We start from the raw sequence: 20,282 nt of genomic DNA, 5'->3' as shown, positions 1-20,282 counted from the left end.
GTCCGCCTAACAGCTGATCGTCGGGGCTTCGTTTTGCGAAGATCGGTAAGCGAAACGCTTGCCGATCTTCACAAAGCGAGTTTCGCCCTATCTAAACGACGTTGAGCGATCGCATTAGCGATCCCAAAAAAGGGATCGCTATGCGATTTTGTCGTTGTACGGTGCGCTCGTTAAGCGAGGCACCACTGTATATGAAACAAGCTTTAAAGTAATTACTGTATTATTATTATTATTATTATTATTATTATTATTATTATTATTATTATTATTATTATTATTATTATTTTTATTTTTATTTTTATTTTTATTTTTATTTTTATTTTTATTTTTATTTTTATTTTTATTTTTATTTATTTATTTATTTATTTATTTATCTATTTATCTATTTATCTATTTATTTATCTATTAATTGATTGATTTGATTTGATTTGATTTGATCTGATTTATACCCCACCTATCTGGGCGACTCCTTAATAGGCCCAACCATGTATCCAGAGCCCATTAGGTTATTGTGGTACAGTCCTTTCACAGCAAAGCTTCTGTTTAAGCATGGATTCTCTCCATCTGTGAAACCACAGCCTGCTTTTTCTTGCAATAGAGATAAGGAGTATTGCTTTTTTATAAATGCCCCCCCATGCTTCTCAGGATTTAGAGGCATCCAGCTGGGGGAAGCTTCCTCCAAGTCAACTCCTCAGAGGGTCTTAGGGCACTCAGCTGATCTTGGGGCATGCTATGAGTACTCTGTCCTCTCCTCAGCTCATCCCAGATCTCAGTAGGAATCAAGTGAGGAGTTCCCTCTTCCTGCTTTACACACTTGTTATTGAAAAGTCTAGCTTCTCCCTCTCTTCCTCATGAATGGTAACATCAAGCATTACTCTCTGCAAGCACATTAATTACAAACCTCCCAAACTCATATCTGCCTCAAACTATTCCAAAGATAATATTATAGTTATGTTTTGTTTTTTTCCACAAACCCTGACTTTTGCTGCATCACAGAAAACTGTGCACTGAAACCTCAGATGTGTGTGAGATGAAAACACATGTGCACATGCACACATACTCCAACATACAAACTGCATCTGAAGAAGTGGACCGCGGTCCATGAAAGCTTATACCAAATAAACTTGGCTAGTCTTTAAGGTGCCAGAAAACTGTTTGTTGAAAAACCCATATAGTATATGTGAATTAAGAACATAATATGAAACATAAACAAAATTGTCTTTGGAGATGTGGCTTTCCTGGTGCTGTATGTTCTTGGTTCTGTTGTATAACATGAGGTCATGCATTTTAATAAACAATGCCTAGAATTTCTTGGACCAAGGTGCAGTAAACGAAAAAAGTTCAGGAAAGAGAAGAAAACCATATGAAAAACTTTAGAATGATAATGATTTAGACACAACACATCATCACAGCCATATCCAGTGCCAGATTGACCATGATTATGTCCAACTTCAAGTGGGAGAAGAGGGAAAAGAAGGCAAGATTGTGTTTCATTGTGTAGCACTAACTGTAGAAATTGCTAGAAGCTATACCCAAGAGTGGTACCGTGTTTCCCTGAAAATAAGACAGGGTGTTATATTAATTTTTGCTCCAAAAATGCATTAGGGCTTATTTTCAGGGGATGTTTTATTTTTTTCATGTACAACAATCTACATTTATTCAAATACAGTAATGTCATCATCTTCTGGTTGCTGTACAATGGTGGAGGGTGGGGTTTCACTTAACTGGGGCTTATTTTCGGGGTAGGGCTTATATTACAAGCAGCCTGAAAAATCATACTAGGGCTTATTTTCAGGTTAGGTCTGTGTGAAGAATTATTTCCAGTTTCTGCCCCCCTTCAAATGTGCCAGTGGCCCCCCAGGGGGCCGTATGGCCCCCATAGAGAATGGCTGCTTTAAAGCACAGTAATGACAGAACTTGTCTGGGTGGTTTATAACTAATTTTTCTTCTTGCACTAAGTAGAACTTCCAACAACTAATGAAAAGAGACAGAAAGACGGACTGTATTGTTTCTAATGCTACTAGGCATTATACTACATTTAGTCTCTTGTACTTGTAGAAATATGTATAAAACTACTGCAAAACCTAACCTGATTGTGCCTGTAAAATAAAACAAAATGTCAGTAGAACATATAATTGGTGTAGGTTTGATGGGGAGAATTAAATAATTTTGGCTGTTGGTTTTTAATGTACTAACTATGACAAATATGTTTAGAGAAGCACATAACTGATTCAAGTGATTGTGTCATTGTCAACTGAGAAGTTATTACTGACTTCAAATATACAGTATTTTGTTGCTGTTATATGCCTGCAAACTGCATCTGGCTTAAAGTGACCCTAATAGACTCTTCAAGGTATATGAGTGGTTTTATCCGTGCAGTCTCCAGTGAATTTCCATGGCCCAGCAGGCTTTTGAACACAGGTCTTCTGAGTCTCACTTCATTTTTCTATCCAGACTGGCTCTCAGATACAGTATTATTTGCTGACAATCTAAATGGTCTGCAGAGGTTACTCAATGAAGAGAAAATCAGGAAAAGGCCGTATGTTCATTGAAACAATACCGTGCAGGAACAGGTGATACCTTTATTCAATCGTTAAGAATAAATTTTAAAAGAACTAACAAGCTTTTGGTGATAAATTATCTTCTTCAAGGCTGTGCATCAAGGTTCTTGTGAGTATTTCCAAAATTATATGCTGTTATTAATGTCCCAAATTCACGTGACTGTTGTATAGTGCAGTTATTTCCAACTAAGAAGCTAACCTGGCCTCAACATCAGCCATGTGAATTTGGGACATTAATAACAGCACATAATTTTGGAACTATTCACAAAAACTTGATGCGCAGCCTTGAAGAAGATGATTTATCATTGAAAGCTTGCTTTTTTGTTTGTTCGATTAATTTATATTCTTAATGGTCAAATAAAGTTATCATCTGTTCCTGCATCAATAAAGTAAGTGAAATAAGTAATGAATGTAGTTAAAAAAATGAGTATTAAGAAAACCAGTTTGACAAGATCCAGTAAACACAAATGCAGTAAAAATTCCAGAATGGAAAAAAAAATTCAGCATTCTTGAATTTCTAAAACTGCTAGACATCATACCATGTTTAGTCAACTATGTTAATGGATGCATGTATAAAACCAAGTCATAACCACCTTGGAATTTTGTTGAATGGGTTTATAGTCATGCAACAGAAGTCAAAATAAATATGGCAAGAAAAGCTTCACTAAGGTGAAGAAGAGAATATTCAAGAAAACTTTAATTTGATTTTAAGAATGTGCATTGTTGTCATGTGCTGTTTATTCAGTGTTCTATGTAGTATGGAATTGTTGACTTCAGTGCAGGCTGCTGTAAGAAAGAAGCACTACGAAGGTGTTTAATGAAAAGATACTAATGTGAATGAGTAAAGGCCAAGAAATCACAAAATATACAGTGCAGAAAGCTGGAGTACTTTGGTTACTTAATATGACACATAAAGTAGGGTTTATTAGAAGTAGTTATTCATGCTAAAAGAAATGGGGAAAATGCAGGAAGGAGAAGAATATCTTGGTTTAAGAACCTTAAATGAAGCATTTTAGAGCTACTGCATGAAAATCAGATTAGTCATAATGAAATCCAATCTCTGGTAAGAAAATAATGTGAAAAAGAAACATTCATCTTCTTGTGAGGTTTGATTGCACATGTTTTGCATGGCAGAAGAGTACCTGGGGTCTGCAAAACAAAATGAAACATAACTGGAATGAATCTTTGGCATAGAGTGGGGAGATAAACAACTTTGGTTTGTGTGTGCTTGCTCTGTGCTCTGCTATGCTGAGTCATAGGTATATACTAATATAATAACCATAACAGAATAATTCCTTGTTTATTTGCTTGCTTGCTTACAGGTGCCATTATTTGGTCCTTTGTTTGATGGAGCAATTGTGACTGCAGAACTGCTTCCAAATCTTATCCGAGCCACATGCATCAATGCCAGCAGAGCTGTGAAGTCCCTTATAACTCTGTATCAGAGCTTGTATCCTTTTCTGATAGTACTCAGATTTATTTCTTGTTCAGGATTTTGGGGTGACTTTAAGGTAAGAGTTTAATAGACTATTTGGTTTTGTGAATTGTTCTTTGGATTGAAAAAAACTCTTTACAAGAAGGATCAGTTTTAGATTGATGTGTAAAGGTGATGTAAGAACACAATAAAACATTCAGCATCACAGGATTTTCCTCTAAATTCAAAAGGCAATTTGCATAGTGATATTTAAATATTAGGAAGAGAAAACATTCTCAAAATGTCAGTGCCGGCTTCATGTTACTGTACTTGTCAATTTAATTATTGCTGTTATATTGACTATAATAATTCAAGTTACACATTGGGTTTTTTCCGATTTATTGCTGATACCCAGTGGCACACTAGTGTCACTAATTTAACAGGATTATTTTCCCATTATTTTCTGCTGCAACACTCCCTGTTCTATTCTGGGGGGGTCCCAGCTAGAAATGGGTGTATTTGTATATGACTGCCCCTGCACAGGTGGACATAACGAGGGTCCAGCTCCCCGGGGCTGGACTGTCCACTCACCTGCCCACTGTTACTGTGGCTCTGCACTCCCTTCTAATTGCTTCAGAGCTCACGGTCGACTAGCCACTATTCAGCCTGGCAGGGAGGCTCGTCTTCCCTCCTTCTGCCAGGAGTGGCTAGTCGATCGCAAGCTCCTGTGTGCTTGAAAGGGAGTACAGAGCCATGGCAGCAGTGGACGGGTGAGTGGACAGTCCAGCTCCAGGGGGCTGGACCCTCATTATGTCCACCTGTGCAGGGGTATTCATATTCATATACGAATACCCCCCTCATCTCTAGAACCCTTTAGGGAAGTTTTAGAGGATGCATGGGGAGAGGCTGCATGGTGGAGTCATCTCATCCAAGTTTTGCTGAGGGAAGCCATTCTATCGGTGGAAGAAAACAGCTGAATCTTTGCTTATATGTTTGATATTCACCAATCCACCAATGTAAGGCAAATACACTCAAAACACCACTGGGTATACTGCTTTGCCTTCTGTTTCCTTGTGTATTATTGCGTTTTCAGACATGCTGATTCAGGAAAATTCCCTGTTGTCCGGTCATTACTCGACATTTGCAAGTTTACAAATGATCTAAAAGAGACAAGCAAAACTTGTCATCAGTTGTGCTGCTTACCAGCCATGTATTGTTGCCTGAAAGGTGTTTGATAACCCTCCTGGCTTTTTGAAGTCCTAGCTATTTATTATTTGTTGTTTGTTTTAAGCCATTTTACATCACTCTCTAGGCCAACCCCAGAAAAGCCTTACAAAAAAAATGCAATTTATTTGACATATGTTACTTGATTTGATTTACACTTTTTTACTATGTGTAAATTTATAATTTGCCATTCATGGTTTCTAGTAATTCCAAGTAGAATTATTTGGCATGGTTTCATCTGGTACATTTACCTAAACCCAAAAGGAAGTAGTCTTTCAGAACAGTGGGACATTTGAATGAGAAAGGGTTATGAACATTATAATAAAAGATCTTGCATGAGAGAGTAATAACTAGAAGCCAACACAGATTTGTCAAGAACAAATCCTGCCAAACTAATTTAATCTCGTTTTTTGATCAGGTAACCTCCCTGATAGACAATGCTATAGATGTAGTACAGTATATCTTGACTTTGACAAAGTGCCCTATGATGTCCTGATTAACAAGCTAACTAGGTGTGGGCTGGATAGATCAAGTGTCAGGTGGATACACAATTGGCTACAGAATCATACTCAGAGGGTGATGATTAATAGGTTCTTCTCTAACTGGGGGGAGGTAACAAGTGGGGTACCCCAAGGCTCAGTCCTGGATCTGGTGTTCTGCAACATTTTTATTAATGACTTGGATGAGAGAGTACAGGGAATGCTTGTCAAATGTGCAGATGATACAAAATAGCTAATACCTGAGAAGACGGAAACAAAATTCAAAATTACCTTGATAGGATGGAGCACTGGGCCGAAAACAACAGAATGAAATTTCAGCAGGGATAAGTGCAAAGTACTGCACCTTGGAAAAAAGAAACCAATTGCACAGTTACCAGATGGGGGACACCTAGCTCAGCAAAACTACAAGGGAGAAAGATCTTGGGATTGTTGTAGATCACAAGCTAAATGTGAGCCAACAGTGTGCTGTGGCTACAAAAAAGGCAAATGCTATTTTAAGTTGCATTAATAGAAGTATAGTTTCCAAATCCCACAAGGTGCTAGTCCGCCTCTATTCAGAACTGGCTAGGCCTCACGTTTAGTATTGTGTCCAGTTTTGGACACCACACTTCAAGAGGGATGCTAACAAATTGGAACAATTTCAGTGGAGAGCGACATCAGGGGGCTGGAAACCAAGCCTTATGAGGAAAGGCTGAAAGAATTGGGAATGTTTAGCCTTGAGAAAAGAAGACTGAGGGGTGCTATGATAGCACTTTTGAAATATTTGGAAGGCTGTCATACAGAGGAGGGGCAGGATCTGTTCTCAATCATCCCAGAATGCAGGACACGCAACAATGGGCTCAAGTTAAAGGAAGCCAGATTTCGGTTGAATATCAGGAAAATCTTCCTAACTGTTAGAACAGTACGAGAGTGGAACCAGTTACCTCGGGAGTTGGTGAGTGCTCCAACGCTGGAGGCATTCAAGAAAAACATAGATAATCACCTGGCAGATATGCTTTGACTGTATTCCTGCATTGAGCAGGGGGTTGGACTTGATGCCCTTGTAGGCCTTTTCCAACTTCACTTCTCTATGATTCTATGATTCTGTGACAGGGAGAGTAAAACAATGATCATAATGGAGAGTGGTAATCACAAAAATTCCTAACAAAACACTTACTTGATAGAAAGGTAAACTGGATAGGCAAAGCAGTCTCCCCTCATGACCTGCTAATAGAAATACTGGTGCTTAACTGTTTAGGTCTGAGAATAGAACTACAATTTGGAAAAGGTCTTAGAATCCACATTCCACTGAAGAGTGATGTTGAAAAGATGGTGTAGGACTTGATATGATTCTAATCATTTTGGACACATCACTTCCACCCTACAGTTGCTACCAATTTGCTCTTTGTCCCCTCAACCCAAACCAGCTTTATTTAATTCCTTTTTCTCCTAAAAATGCTCCCAGCTGGTTTTAACTTCCAAGCAGAGACCAGTCCCTACACTGTTTGCAAGGCTTTGAGAAAAATGGTTACGTATTGAGAAATGTCATAAAGGAGTAAAATGTTCACAATAATCTTTTCCCGTGGGATTTATTAAATGTACAGTCTATCTCCTTTCCTACTAAAATTATCAGATCTGTCTTTGTTATGGGAGATAAAAGTATAATTTGCCATTCATGGTTTCTAGTAATTCTAGGTAGAAACTGCTACGCATTTTGGAACCAGAATAGAAATCAGAATGGTTGAGGTACAACCACACCAACCTGTGTAGTATCGTGAGTATGTCTAATAGGTGATATAAAAGTGTACTGACCTTTATTTTGAAGTGCAGTTTCCCTGCTGGAGTAGATCAATAGCTGAGCTGTCTGTCACTTCTTGTTGCCTTCCGTTCTCACAGCAAGAACATTCTCCAGGCAGCAATCAATAGCTGTAATCTGTTCCAGCCTGTAATGACATGTGAGGCTTTTAGGGTGGCATTAACATTGGATTTTTCTGTGCATGTGTCGTAGATTTGCTAAGAAATACGACATTTCATGGAAGTATGAAAGACTTAGCAGATCTCAGAGAAAGACAGACAATTGTATGCTTTGTAAGCTTCCTGATATTTGTTTAGGTGTTATTGTATTTCAGATTTTGGAATTTTAAGTGCCTTATAGACATAAGGCTTCAAACATTTGGTTTGTATTTCACACCTCCATCTTTTCCAGATCTTCTTGACAGATTTTTTTAAGTCATAAGATTCAACACCTTCTTTATGTTTACAGATCTACATTTGGAAAATGGATAAAAATAATAAAATAATGACTTCTAGCCATTTATGAAACTAGTAAAGTTTCATTAAAAAGTTATAGCTACATCATTATGTAACTATAACTTTTTTATGAAACTTTACTAGTTCCACTCCCCCCAGTGAGTTTTCAAGGCCATGTGGGGATTTGAACTGTCATTACTCTTATCCACTATACCACACTGGGTACCTGAAATCTTAAGCACTCTTCCATTAATAAATATAAGTCTTATATTCCATACATCAGCTACATACAAGTAAAATCTATTTTATTGTTTTACTAAAGCTTGTTCTCAAAATCACTACAGGTTTTGTATCATTGAAGTATCATAGCTAGCCTAGGTGTTAGTCCCAAATTTGTTGAGTTGAGGGGAACATGTTCCCTTGGGGGCAATCTCAGTTGTACAACAGGAGCTCAGAGATCTCAACAGTCTGTAACATTCTGCCAGAGTTGAACAACATTCTGGCCACACTGTGTAACCAGTTTTGAGGGCAGACTAACATTAAGACAAACATTTATTCCAATGTTTTTTTAAGTGTTTGTTGAAAAATTAAAAGAATCTGCTAATATTTATTTTAGGCAATAACACAAAACATGTACAGAATGTTGTTTTGTGAAATCAAATTGCTGGTTCCAGATAATTAATTGGCACATAATTTATAATTTGGTGTATAAATTAGCCTTCTTTAACATTGTGATGTTGAGGAAATTGAAATATAAGATCCAGAATGGCTGCAAGAATCACTATACATCTCAATGAGAATGGAAAGATATTTGTCTGTTAAAAGCATTTACACCCCACTCTTCATCCAGAAAGTTTCCCAGAGTACCTTACAGATAATATGGTGTCTCCTCCTCAGGTTCACATTTTGTAACAGTGGTGGGCAGGCATATATATATATATATAAATAAACAGGAAGTATCTGACTAGGGTTATTTTATGTTTGGGGGTATGGGGGCCTTATGGCACTTCCCTAAGGCCATTGAGTGAAAACAGCTGTTCCTAGATACATCCAGGAGCATAAAATCATGATTTTTTTGGTTCCAAAATGGGGGGTGCTTTTTATGGGGGCTCTTGACAGCCATGAAAACACTCTAGGGGGCTGCATTAAGCTCCTTAGCTGCACTTTGCCTATGCCAATATGAAAGGGCATAGAAAAAAATTGAAATAAATCAATAGTGTAAGTTGAAACAAAACAACAGTTGTGCATTTCCTTGAAGTTTGATAGAATCTAAATCTGCACAAAGACAAAGTTGGAAGTGCATTATGTGTTCATTAACAATGGTTGCAAACAAATGAAAAGTACATTGCAAAAGAAAATATTTAATATTTTAGCCTACTTTTTAAGATTTCCTGATCTTCAGTTTCACTGCCGGCACTCCCTTTCTTCCATGATAAGCCATTTTGTCTTCATTTTATTGTGTTTATAAAGTTCAGGATATCTTTCTTGCTTAACTAATTGCGAAAAGGAATTCAAAATTCCACACACTGGGAAATAATTGCTTATAGCCAATAATTTAAAAACATACAAATTGCTGTACTGAGAAACTGTCCTGGATAAACTAGCATTGTCTTTCTTTTCATGACTTTTATCAAGCAATAAATGTTGGAGTGATTTTGTGTACGTGTGAGTTTTTAAGCATTTATATCTCACCAGGGGAAACAAGTATTATGTATATGATTATTCACATCTTTCTTGGTGGACATGAAAAGTAACTGCTGAATGTGGTATTTCTTGTATTGCACCAATGTGTAGGAACATGGAAGTTGCCTTATACTGAGTCGGACCATTGATCAAACTACTTTAAAAGTTTTATTTTTCATGCACTTTGTGGAATCAACTAAATAATGGTGCAACTAAGTATTTTTACATTCTATAATTAAAAGTTATATTGGAGGAGCTTTGTGGTTAGTGATTTATTTCTTCCTGTTATTGTCAGAGCAGTTTTTGCTTTGCTTTCTAAAATTGCAAGTCCTTCATCCTAAGATTTTTCTTGAAAGGAATCTGTCACCCTCACATCTCCTTTGTATTTTTTAGTACATTTTCCCATTCTCTCTTTATTTTATCCTAATCAGATACTTGCTAGGAAAAACTGAAGGTGGCAGGAAAAGAGGAAGACCAGAAATGAGATTAATTGGCTCCATAAAGAAAGCCACAGTCTTTTGTCTGCAAGAGCTGAGCAGGGCTGTTAATGATGGGACATTTTGGAGGTCACTTATTCATAGGGTCACATAAGTCGCAAATTGACCACACATAGCAACAAAAACAACAGCAATCAGATAATATATTCCACTGTTATCTTTCAGTATCCCTAATCTAAATATAAAGTTCCCTTTGATTTATTTCACTTTACGTAAGAGATCTCTCTTTTTTTCTTCTTCTTTTTTGCACTGATTCTTGTAATAGTTCTCTTTGCCCCATATGACGCTTGCTGAAAAATTTATTTAAAATTCTGACCATATTTCTCTCATCCTTTGCTTTTGCTTCTTATTTCTTCATTATTTTAAGAGCTTCTTCAATAATCCATCAAGATTTTTCTTTGGACTCCAGGAGTAGTCTTTTCACATTCTTCTCCCATATTTGTGTTTTCAATCCACAGTTCTTCTGCCTTGCATTTAGTTTCAGTTTAGTAATGCAAATTTGTTCTTGATATGGACTTTAAATTTATCAGAAATATTATTTAAATTATATGTTGGCAGTACCGCTATTTCAGTGTTTTTCAGCATTTCTGTAATTTTTGATATTAGGAGCTGAAAATTTGTACTACAGTCTGCTCTTGAAGTTGTGGCAGAGAAAATAGAGCTTCATTTTCTACTTTTGATTATGTAGTCTGTTTGATATCTTTGTTGACCATCTTGTGATGCCAAGGTGTATGATCACCTCTTCAGTCTCCTGAAGTATTTGCAATAAACAAATTGTTAGCTTCACATAATTCTTTGGTGCTGTCCTACTCCATTTCTGATTCCAGGCTAGATTCTCTAACAGTGGATGGTCTGGCTTTATTTCCAGTCACCTATGGTTATTAGCACATCCCGTTTTGGTGCATAAACAGTTTTTTTATGGACACTTCCATAGAAGCTTTCTATTTCTCCTGCTTCAGCATCCTTAGTTGGAGCATGGGCAAGTAGTAGACAAAAATGGCAATTTAAACAGGTGTTGCCCAGTTTCTCTTTCCACCCAAAGTGGGATTTAAAATGCTGTCTCACCCACTGTCCCCTGAGTGCTAGTCCCCAACTAGCTTCCTTTACCTTGCCTCATAACTCTTTCCTCCTCAGTTAACAGTAGTAGCATTGGCGGGAGCACCTGTCCAGCCAGCCAGATGAGGGGAGGCAAGGGAGGCAGGGGAGCGTGGAAGGCACATCAATGTCACGTTCCCAGGGGGTTTCAACAGGCAAAAGTCCTATATTCCAGTCCAATATCAGAAGTCCAGAAGATGCAAAACAGATACCAAAATGCCAAAGCCAAAATACAAACCGTAGTCAGCAGTCAGAGTCCAAAGCCAAGGGTCCAGAGAACAAGGTCCAAGGTATGCAGGAGCATGGATGCAAGCCAGAGTGTTGACTTGTTACTTCCACAAGCTTCCAAGCCTCTGTGTGCAGATTTTGTAGCAGCAGCAGTCATCTAAACACGTCATCTTGCTAAGACTCAGGGCTGGTTGACCTGATGTTCCTATGGGAAGCATTCATGCGATCCTCTGCCCTTCGTGTCATGAGTCTTTGCCGAAGGTTAGCCCTCACCCTGGCTACTGGGGGAGGAGAATCTGGTGATGATTCAGTTGTCTGTGATTCTAATTGCCCAGCATTTTCCTCAGCTGTAATTAACCCCTCAGATTCCAGATCTTCTTCAGCTAACTCATGACAGTCAACAAAGTACAGGTGGGGGGGCGAAGTCTAATGTGAGGCAAAGAGTGAGAGGACACAATGGGTAAGAGGCATGATAGTGGGGTATGAGGTGCAAGAGAGAGGGGCACAGTGACATGACATGAACAAAGAGGAAAAGGGTGGGAGGTGTGACAGTGGGTACAAGAACACAAAGTGAGGTAATAGATACAAGAAAGAAGTAGCAGAGTGAATCAGTGGCCACAAGGTAAGGAAGAACAGGACTGGCAACATAGTGATGCCAGGTGGTTCAGGGGATGGAGAGGTGCCATTGGCTGCTCCTTTTGCTCCACCACTGAGGTGGCCACCACACTCTGTTCAATAGATGGGCCAGCAATCTCCCTCTGTGTATGTGCTTCTGCACGTAGACACATGAGAAGAAGAAGTCATACATGAGTACACATGTATGTTCCACCCTCCTCATCCACCATCTAGCATTATGTGCAGCCCCTGGAAATGAAAAAATGTCCGGTCTTGATATCAGGCTTATGTATGATATAATTGCTGCTTTTTCTTACTCTTCCCACCACACACTTTTAATATTTTTCAGCATAATTCTAAAGTTAAATTTGCTTAAGATTGCTTGTTTATATTCTTAATCTTGATATCTAGTAAAAGATTTTTCTTAGGCAGAACAGCTCAAACTCCACAGGGGCGGGAAATGTCAAGGTGGAGGTATTGCCAGATTCATTGCCTTGCTAGATTAGGTTTATGCACGTAGAACAGAAATGTGTGAGAAAAATAAGTACCGTGTTTCCCCAAAAATAAGACAGGGTCTTATATTAATTTTTGCTTCAAAAATGCATTAGGGCTTATTTTCAGGTGTTTTTTTATGTACAACCATCTACATTTATTCGAATACATTCATGTCATCTTCCTCTGGTTGCTGCATAATGGTGGAGGGCAAGGTTTCACTTAACTGGGGCTTATTTTGGGGATAGGGCTTATATTAAGAGCCTCCTGAAATATCGTACTAGGGCTTATTTTCAGGTTAGGTCACAGGGTATGTGATTCAAGGCTTGTTTACTTTCACTCTCAATTTGGTTCCATGCTGGAGCATATTAAGAGAAGCTTTCAGATCCAGCCTCCCATTTCACCCCGAAAATTCCCTTTTCATTCTACCTCTCTTTGAGTACCAGTTATGCAGCACTTGAGATCTCTGCTTAAAACAGGAAGCCTATAAAGTATATTTCTCTTTCTGTGGCATTCCACATCAATGAATGGGGATCTTACCAGAGTAATATTTTTCAGCAATGATTTTAAAGTAAAAGCTTCAAATGTGGCCCTACTAAATAAAATGCATTCACATTTGTCTAAAAGCAGATGATGCAAATGACATTTTAAACCCTTCTTCAACAAATATGTCATTTCTAAAGCAGCTGTAACAATTCACCTGGTAGCCCTAGGCAACAAAAAATTCCATGCAGGCTCCATTCTTTCTTCACCAGCCTATTTAGTCTCTGTGCCAGCTGACGAGGAACAAAAGCCCATTCCTCTGCAATGGGCACAGAAATATAACAGACACGTGGAGGAGTGGATCTCTCCAGTAGTCCTGGTGATAGAAAGTGGGGGGTGGGGTGGGGGGATCACTCACCTGCTAAGAGGCTGGCAACCTCTATTAGTCTGTTTAGTGAGCCAAATAAAATTTGTTGCAAGTTAATAATTTTCATGGACCCATTTACAAGAGTGTGTTGAAGAATTAGCCTTTCTAATTTTGTCTTGCTAAAACATCAAATACGTACATAAATAGTAGTGTGGTCTTTTAGTTATTTATTTCTGTTTATATTTGTAGTTTAGCCATTCATTTTTGTTTGCTGTTGCATACAAACTGTCTGGCCTCGTTCAAATAATTCCAATTGTTTAGTATTGGAGTGAGTGAGAGGTGCATCTGCTTCAGCCTAAATCTCGGGTAATGATGGACTGGTTCAAGAATGTACCATCTTATTTGTTAGGAAAGTGAAAGAAACAAAAGATAAAAGTGTCTTAAATGTAGTCAGAGACACAAATCCTGAGATTTTTGATCAAGTGTTTACAACTTTCTTAGCATCTCAAATAATCTTTTATTCTGAATCACTTTTTATTGTTTAAAGAAATAAACTCCAAATACTGGGCTGCATGAATTAATAAAATAAAATGAATTTGATTTCCTTCCTTTGAAGCTTGCATTGTGGTTTAGCTCATACATTCTCATTAACATTCTAGCTCTGTATTGCCATTGCTTCGTCCTAGCTTACCAGCTGTTCCTGCTGCTAGTTACAATGTCTGGTGTGTTCAGATCACTGGGTTCCTGTACTCACCACAGAGAAGAGACAGTCTTTCCATTGGGGATAGCCACGTGTCTGCCTGTCAGCAATGGCACGGAATAAAGTAATAGGTCCTCGCATGGCATATGGTGTCTGGGTTCATACAAGATGCAAAACTATTCTGCCACTAATGCACAATGACTCATAGCATTGCTAATTTTTCTAACAAAAGCCCACTTCCACACCCACACTTTTAACCCCTCAGGCTAAACAGCTCTGCTTCAGTCGCAGGTCTTTTCATTTCCAAAAAGGTAACCTCTTGGCCAGACCATGACTTAAAATATGTGTGAAAGATATTGCTATAACATTGATTAAGCGAAATTAATTCCAGAAGATACTTTAAAAAATTCTAAATAACACTTTCATATGAGACATTTATATTTAACTAATATTGTTAATTTCTGGTTAGCAGATATAGGTCAAGTTTCTTAACAGCTTTGGAAAATCACTTCCTCACAAAGCAATGAAGTATCTATAATTATTGGGTAAAAATTAAATTTTGCTTAAGTGAAACTTTCAGCTTGGTATGTAGGCTTATACTGAATAGCTTTTCTTTAATGGACAGCTTTGGATGCAGTTATACAAAGAGTGTTCATCACTGCAGCTAGAATTGCATCTCAATCAGAGGGAGAAACCTACTTGCCCTTAAAGTAGGGCCAATTCAAATATAACAACAAACTTCACAACTATTAGATGACAAAATTCCAGGGATGCCAAATTTCTGGGAGCACCTGCTTCAGTTCTATAAATGTCTTGAGAATATAAGAGCCAGTACATGTATTTTCAGGTACGTACAGTCAGCTTAACAATTGAGTACGTGCCTTGCAATTCTGGACTTCCAAAGAAGAAGTAGGGAAATGATGAGCTTTATATATTGTGATACCCAGCGTGATATAGTGGATAAAGTGACAGACTAGGACCTAGGAGACCTGAGTTTGGTTCCCTGCCCAGCCATGGAAACTCACTGGGGAGTGAACTTGTAAAACTACTGGGGGAATATCTTACTTACCTTAAAAGCCCTGAGAAGGTCACCATAAGTTGGTTCTGCATTGACAGCATAGAATGCACACATACATTATACTGGTGAAGTAGGTTTTCATTGTATTCGCGAAGGCTTTCATGGCTGGGATCTAATGGTTGTTGTGGGTTTTTCTGGCTCTCTGGCCGTGTTCTGAAGGTTGACCTGACAACAACCATTAGGTTTTCATTCTTTAGTGTTATTTTTTTATAACTCAGTGTTGTTAAGATTCATGAAGTTAGGAATGATGAAACTCTAATTCACCTAAGGCGGTAATTGTGGTTGTAGACTTTGTTATTTTTGTGAATTTTGATAATAACTTTGCTGATACTGGCTCTTATGACAGTTTTTTTGATGTAGGATAAAAGACTGTTTTTTGGTCCTGTGCTGTCTCTGGACAACATAATCTGAAAATTAACTTTGTAAAATTGGTTTCAGCTTATAATTCTAAGATAAGTTTCAGATCTTCAGAGGACATTGGGAGTATCATTGTACATTCAGCTTTGTATAATAGAGCTGAACTGAAACAAATGAATAGAATAAAGTCTGAGGAAGGAGAGAACAAACACTGACATCAGACTAAGCAAGAGGGAAAGGAGTGTTTGCAATCTAGGACTGAAACCTAGTACTTTGGTCCATTTTGATATTTTGTGGAGCTATGTGGCTGACCTTCACAGAAATTCACAGTAAAATGTACATAAAGGTAAAGGTTCCTCTTGACATTTAGTCCAGTCATGTCCGACTCTAGGGTGTGGTGCTCATCCCCGTTTCCAAGCCATAGAGCCAGCATTTCTCCAAAGAGTTTCCGTGGCCATGTGGACAGCGCGACTAGACACGAAACGCTGTTACCTTCCCACCGAGGTGGTACCTATTTATCTACTTGCATTTTAACATGCTTTCGAACTGCTAGGCTGGTAGGAGCTGGGACAAGTGACGGGAGCTCACTCCATTGCATGGATTCAATCTTACGACTGTTGGTCTGACCTTGCAGCACAGAGGTTTCTGCGGTTTAACCTGCAATATACACATATTGTATGTGCATGTCCTTGTACACATACAATATATCAAATGCAGTAGCACAGAAAGTATGAACAACAGCCTATTATGACTTTTGTAAATTTTGTAGGGGATGTGTTAAGATTACTTAGCTTTACATAAACTGCAAGAAGTTATACAAATACTTCTAGCTTTTCCTCCAGAGATTGGAGTTGTTTTATTTCTAATTAGGTTTTGCCATGCCTGTTGTTCTTTGCATTTCCATGCTTGACATGTTGCCATGATTATTCAGCCCATCTTATAGGTATTTCTAATTGTGATTGATGTGTAATCATTCATTTTATTGAGCTCATTAAGGACAGCAAACCTCTGTACAACTTACAGTAATTAGAACCCAGATAGCCCTTCCATCTGTTCCACAAGCACTGTTTAATTAATGAACTCTTAATGTGTTCTGCGCCCTATAAAAGGCATGTATTATTTTTCCAATTGTTGAACAGAACCTGCATGCCAACATTTGATGCAATTAAAGGAATATTCCTATAGTGGTATTTTCTCTTGTCTCTTACTCCCCCTTCCACACCCAAAGTGAACTTGTTGAGTCTAGGAAGTTACATAGCTAGTACTCTTGTAGCATGTATTGTATTTTTCACATTTTTTATTTTTCACCAGTACCTTTGTTGAGTGAGCTGTTCTTATTGATAGGAGAGGCAGGATAATGACACCAATTACTAAAATGTGTATTCATTTATTCTTCTAGCATGTGATTACTATGGTAAGGTAGCTCAGATCCATACTGAGATTTGAGGGATTTTTTATGTTCACATTTTCATTTGATGGTGCTTTTGTATTAAGAGAAAAGAGGTGCTGATCACCACAGCCTATTCAGCGGTACAACTCAGGACTGCCTCCTTAGCAAAAGCAGGTGACCTCTCTCCATGTCCACCAATGCTTGCTTGCTTGTCTGTATGTGAATCCATGTGACAGAGGGAATATATGAAATCTTCTAGGATTAGGAAAAGAGTTGCTTTTACGGTTGGGTGTTGTCAATGATGAAGAATCTAGTGAAGATGCCACATGCCCATGAGTAAGAAGTTGGGAGTGGTCCACATGAGCACATGCATGTGCACTTACCCCTTCCTTTCCATGTCAGTTCCCTCCACTACCCCATCACCCCTAGTAATCTTGGCCATGGTTATGGTTGCACCAATCTTAACCAGATTAATATTAACCGGGCTTCCTGAGCTAGATGCAGGCTTTGAAAAGTAGACATTATGCCAGTAACATTTAATTTTTTTTCTGCATTTACAACTATTGTTATGGGGTGATGTCATGTGCGAATTTGGGTATGGTACCATCCATGGAAACCCAGTTCTTTTTTCCATTTTATATAATTCAAGTGACACTGTGGAGGTGCTAAACTAGTGTCTGATTAATAATGGAATGCATATAGGCTGGTAAACTCAAGCTTATTTCTGATAAGACTGAGGTGTGGTCAGTAGGTTGTTTCTGTGAAATGGGAGATTGTATTTGAGTTGTTTTATATCAGATTGTACTTTCAAACAACAGATCCAGTCCCTCAGTGGGAGTACGAACTTTGGAGGTCCAATTTGTGACATGAAGCATGTTTTACCTGCTGAGGGTAGTATGCCAGCTGTAGTCTCACTGGGCAGATGGAGCCTACTTGTATTTATTCACACTTGGACAGTACCCCACAGTATATGGGGTTGTCCTTGAAAGCAATTCAGGAATTTCAGAACAGATTACGAACTATAACTGGTCATATGAAACATCTCACCTATCTTAAAACAAAAGCATTGACACCTGGTCTGTTTCTGAGCCAATTTTATGGCTGGCTTTTTTTTTCTTTTTATGGTAGGCATAGGAATGGGGGACAAGAGGTAATGGCATAAACAGGAGGTGCAAATCATCCAAAACATTTTAAAATATTCTTATCTGTTACATTTCAAAGATACATAGGTTCCTGGTATAACTTAATTACAGTGGTGCCTCGCTTAATGGGCGCCCCGTTTAACGACGAATCCACATAGCGATGAAGATTTTGGGATCGCTTTTGCGATCGCATTGCGATGTTCCCTATAGGGAAAAATCGCTTTGCGATGATGGCTTCCCCCCCATCATCGCAAATGCTCCATTTTTGCACAGCTTGCGATGAGGGTGGGAAGCGATCATTCCAGAAAAGAGCCCCGGGAGCCAGCTTCCCCACTCCAGCCCCTCCCCCTCCTCGCCTTACAGCTGATTGGCGGTGCTCTTAGAGGCTTCCCCAGCTTGTAAATAGGCAGTGGAAATGCACTGGGGAAGCCTCTGAAAGCGGTGCTTTGCTGGGGTGGGGGGGTGGCAGGCACAGGCCCGCCACCCCCCGCACCCCCCACCGCAAAGCGCCACTTTCAGAGGTGCATTTTCACTGCTGAAAAAGCCCCAGGAGGCTTCCAAAAGTGGCACGAGGGGTGGCAGGGTGGCGGGCCTGCCCCTACCACACCCCAACCCACCCCCAACCACCCCCACCCCGGCAAAGCGCCACTTTCAGAGGCTTCCCCAGTGCATTTCCACTGCCTATTTACCTGCTGGGAAAGCCTCTAAGAGCAGCGCCCATCAGCTGTAAGGCAGGGAGGGGGAGGGGCTGGAGCGGGGAAGATGGCAAAATGGCCGCCTGCTGTTTTCTGCCCGGATTCCTCGCTTACCGAGGCAGCGAAAATGGCCGCCCCTATGGAGAATCTTCGCTGAACGGTGAGTTTTTGCCCCATAGGAACGCATTAAACAGGGTTTAATGCGTTCCCATGGGGTTTTTTGTTCCATTTAGCGATGTTTCCAGATAGCGACGTTAATCCTGGAACGGATTAACGTCGCTATGCGGGGCACCACTGTATACACATTCTACTGTATTTTTCCATGTACACGACCCCCCCAATGTATACAACGACCCTCTAATTTTGTCCCTTGCCAGAGGTGGAGGAACAGTCAATGGGCCGCCACGAGGGATTGCCTCCTCCAGAGCGACTGCTGGGGCTTACCTCCAGCTCACATTGCCGCCTTGTTCCCTGCCTAAAGGGAGCCCACGATCCAGTGGCAGAGGCAGGAGGAGGAGGAGATGGAGGCAAAGGAGCAGCCACGCTTGGCCACCTCTTGCTGCTGCCCATTGACTGTGGCCGCCGCCGCCAAATCACCTCCTCCAGTGCCACTCGTTGGCTCCCTTCGGGCAGGGGACAAGGTGGCGACGTGAGCTGGAGGTAAGCCCCAGCAGTTGCACTGGAGGAGGCAATCAGACGGTGATGGCCGCAGTCAATGGGCAGCCAGGAGAGGCAGCCGAGCATGACTGCTCTTTTGCCTCTGCCTCCGGCTCCTTCTGTGTATAAAAATTTTCCTCTAATGATTTTAGGAAAAAGTGTTGTTTTATACATGGAAAAATGCATTATTTCTAAATTGATCATAGGCTTTCAATCTTCAAAATATTAATTTGCTTTTTTCCCCCTGGGTCTATTGTTTTGTTTTATTATTATATGGCTGTAGACCCGAAAATACAAAGATAAAAACATTATACTGTATAAGATATACAGAATAAGTAAGTTGTTAGAACATATCAGCAGTATAAAACTGGAATCATGTGGTTGTCTTAATATAACATTTTGCGAATTCTTATACTGAGAATAAAAACTTAGCTACCGACTGTTATTAATTGGTTCTCTCTGGACAGCAGAAACTTCAGGTAGTCTGTGGGAGGTATATTAGTACATTTACACATTATTGGGTAGAGGTAACGGATATGTTCAGACCTATATAAGCTACATTCTAGAATGGTGTGTGCCAAGGACTCAACTGTTTGTTCCTCACAGGGGCATATCCTTTCTCCATAAGGAATGTTATTAAACCACCCTTTTAACAAGGCTGAGGGAAAGCAATTAAACCTAGCCCTTGAGAAGACAAAACAATACCTTGGTGCTGTGATTCGATATAGATAATTCGCTAACTTGGAAAGTTAAAATTTAAACCTTGCTTGTTATCAGCTTATTTGATTATCAATGCCTATATTCCTCCATTGTCTTCCAAAAATCAAATAACTCAAATGTGGAACTAATTGGAACTTTATATTACAAACTTAGAA

At 39.3% G+C, this 20,282-nt stretch overlaps 1 protein-coding gene across 3 annotated transcripts in view; it reads left to right on the top strand.

The window, feature by feature from the left end:
- Positions 1 to 20,282, top strand: part of RALGAPA2 (Ral GTPase activating protein catalytic subunit alpha 2) — a 255,925-nt gene that overhangs the window by 158,162 nt on the left and 77,481 nt on the right. For all 3 annotated transcript variants that reach the window (XM_072998430.2, XM_072998429.2, XM_072998431.2), the window contains one exon: positions 3,884 to 4,011. In XM_072998430.2, the coding sequence (XP_072854531.2) occupies positions 3,884 to 4,011 (128 nt within the window). The remainder of the gene's footprint in view (positions 1 to 3,883; positions 4,012 to 20,282) is intronic.

Source organism: Pogona vitticeps, chromosome 4, assembly GCF_051106095.1.
Source record: "Pogona vitticeps strain Pit_001003342236 chromosome 4, PviZW2.1, whole genome shotgun sequence".
Classification (NCBI taxonomy): domain Eukaryota; kingdom Metazoa; phylum Chordata; class Lepidosauria; order Squamata; family Agamidae; genus Pogona; species Pogona vitticeps.
Note: the sequence above shows the minus strand (reverse complement) of the source record. Positions and strands in the feature narration are given on the sequence as shown.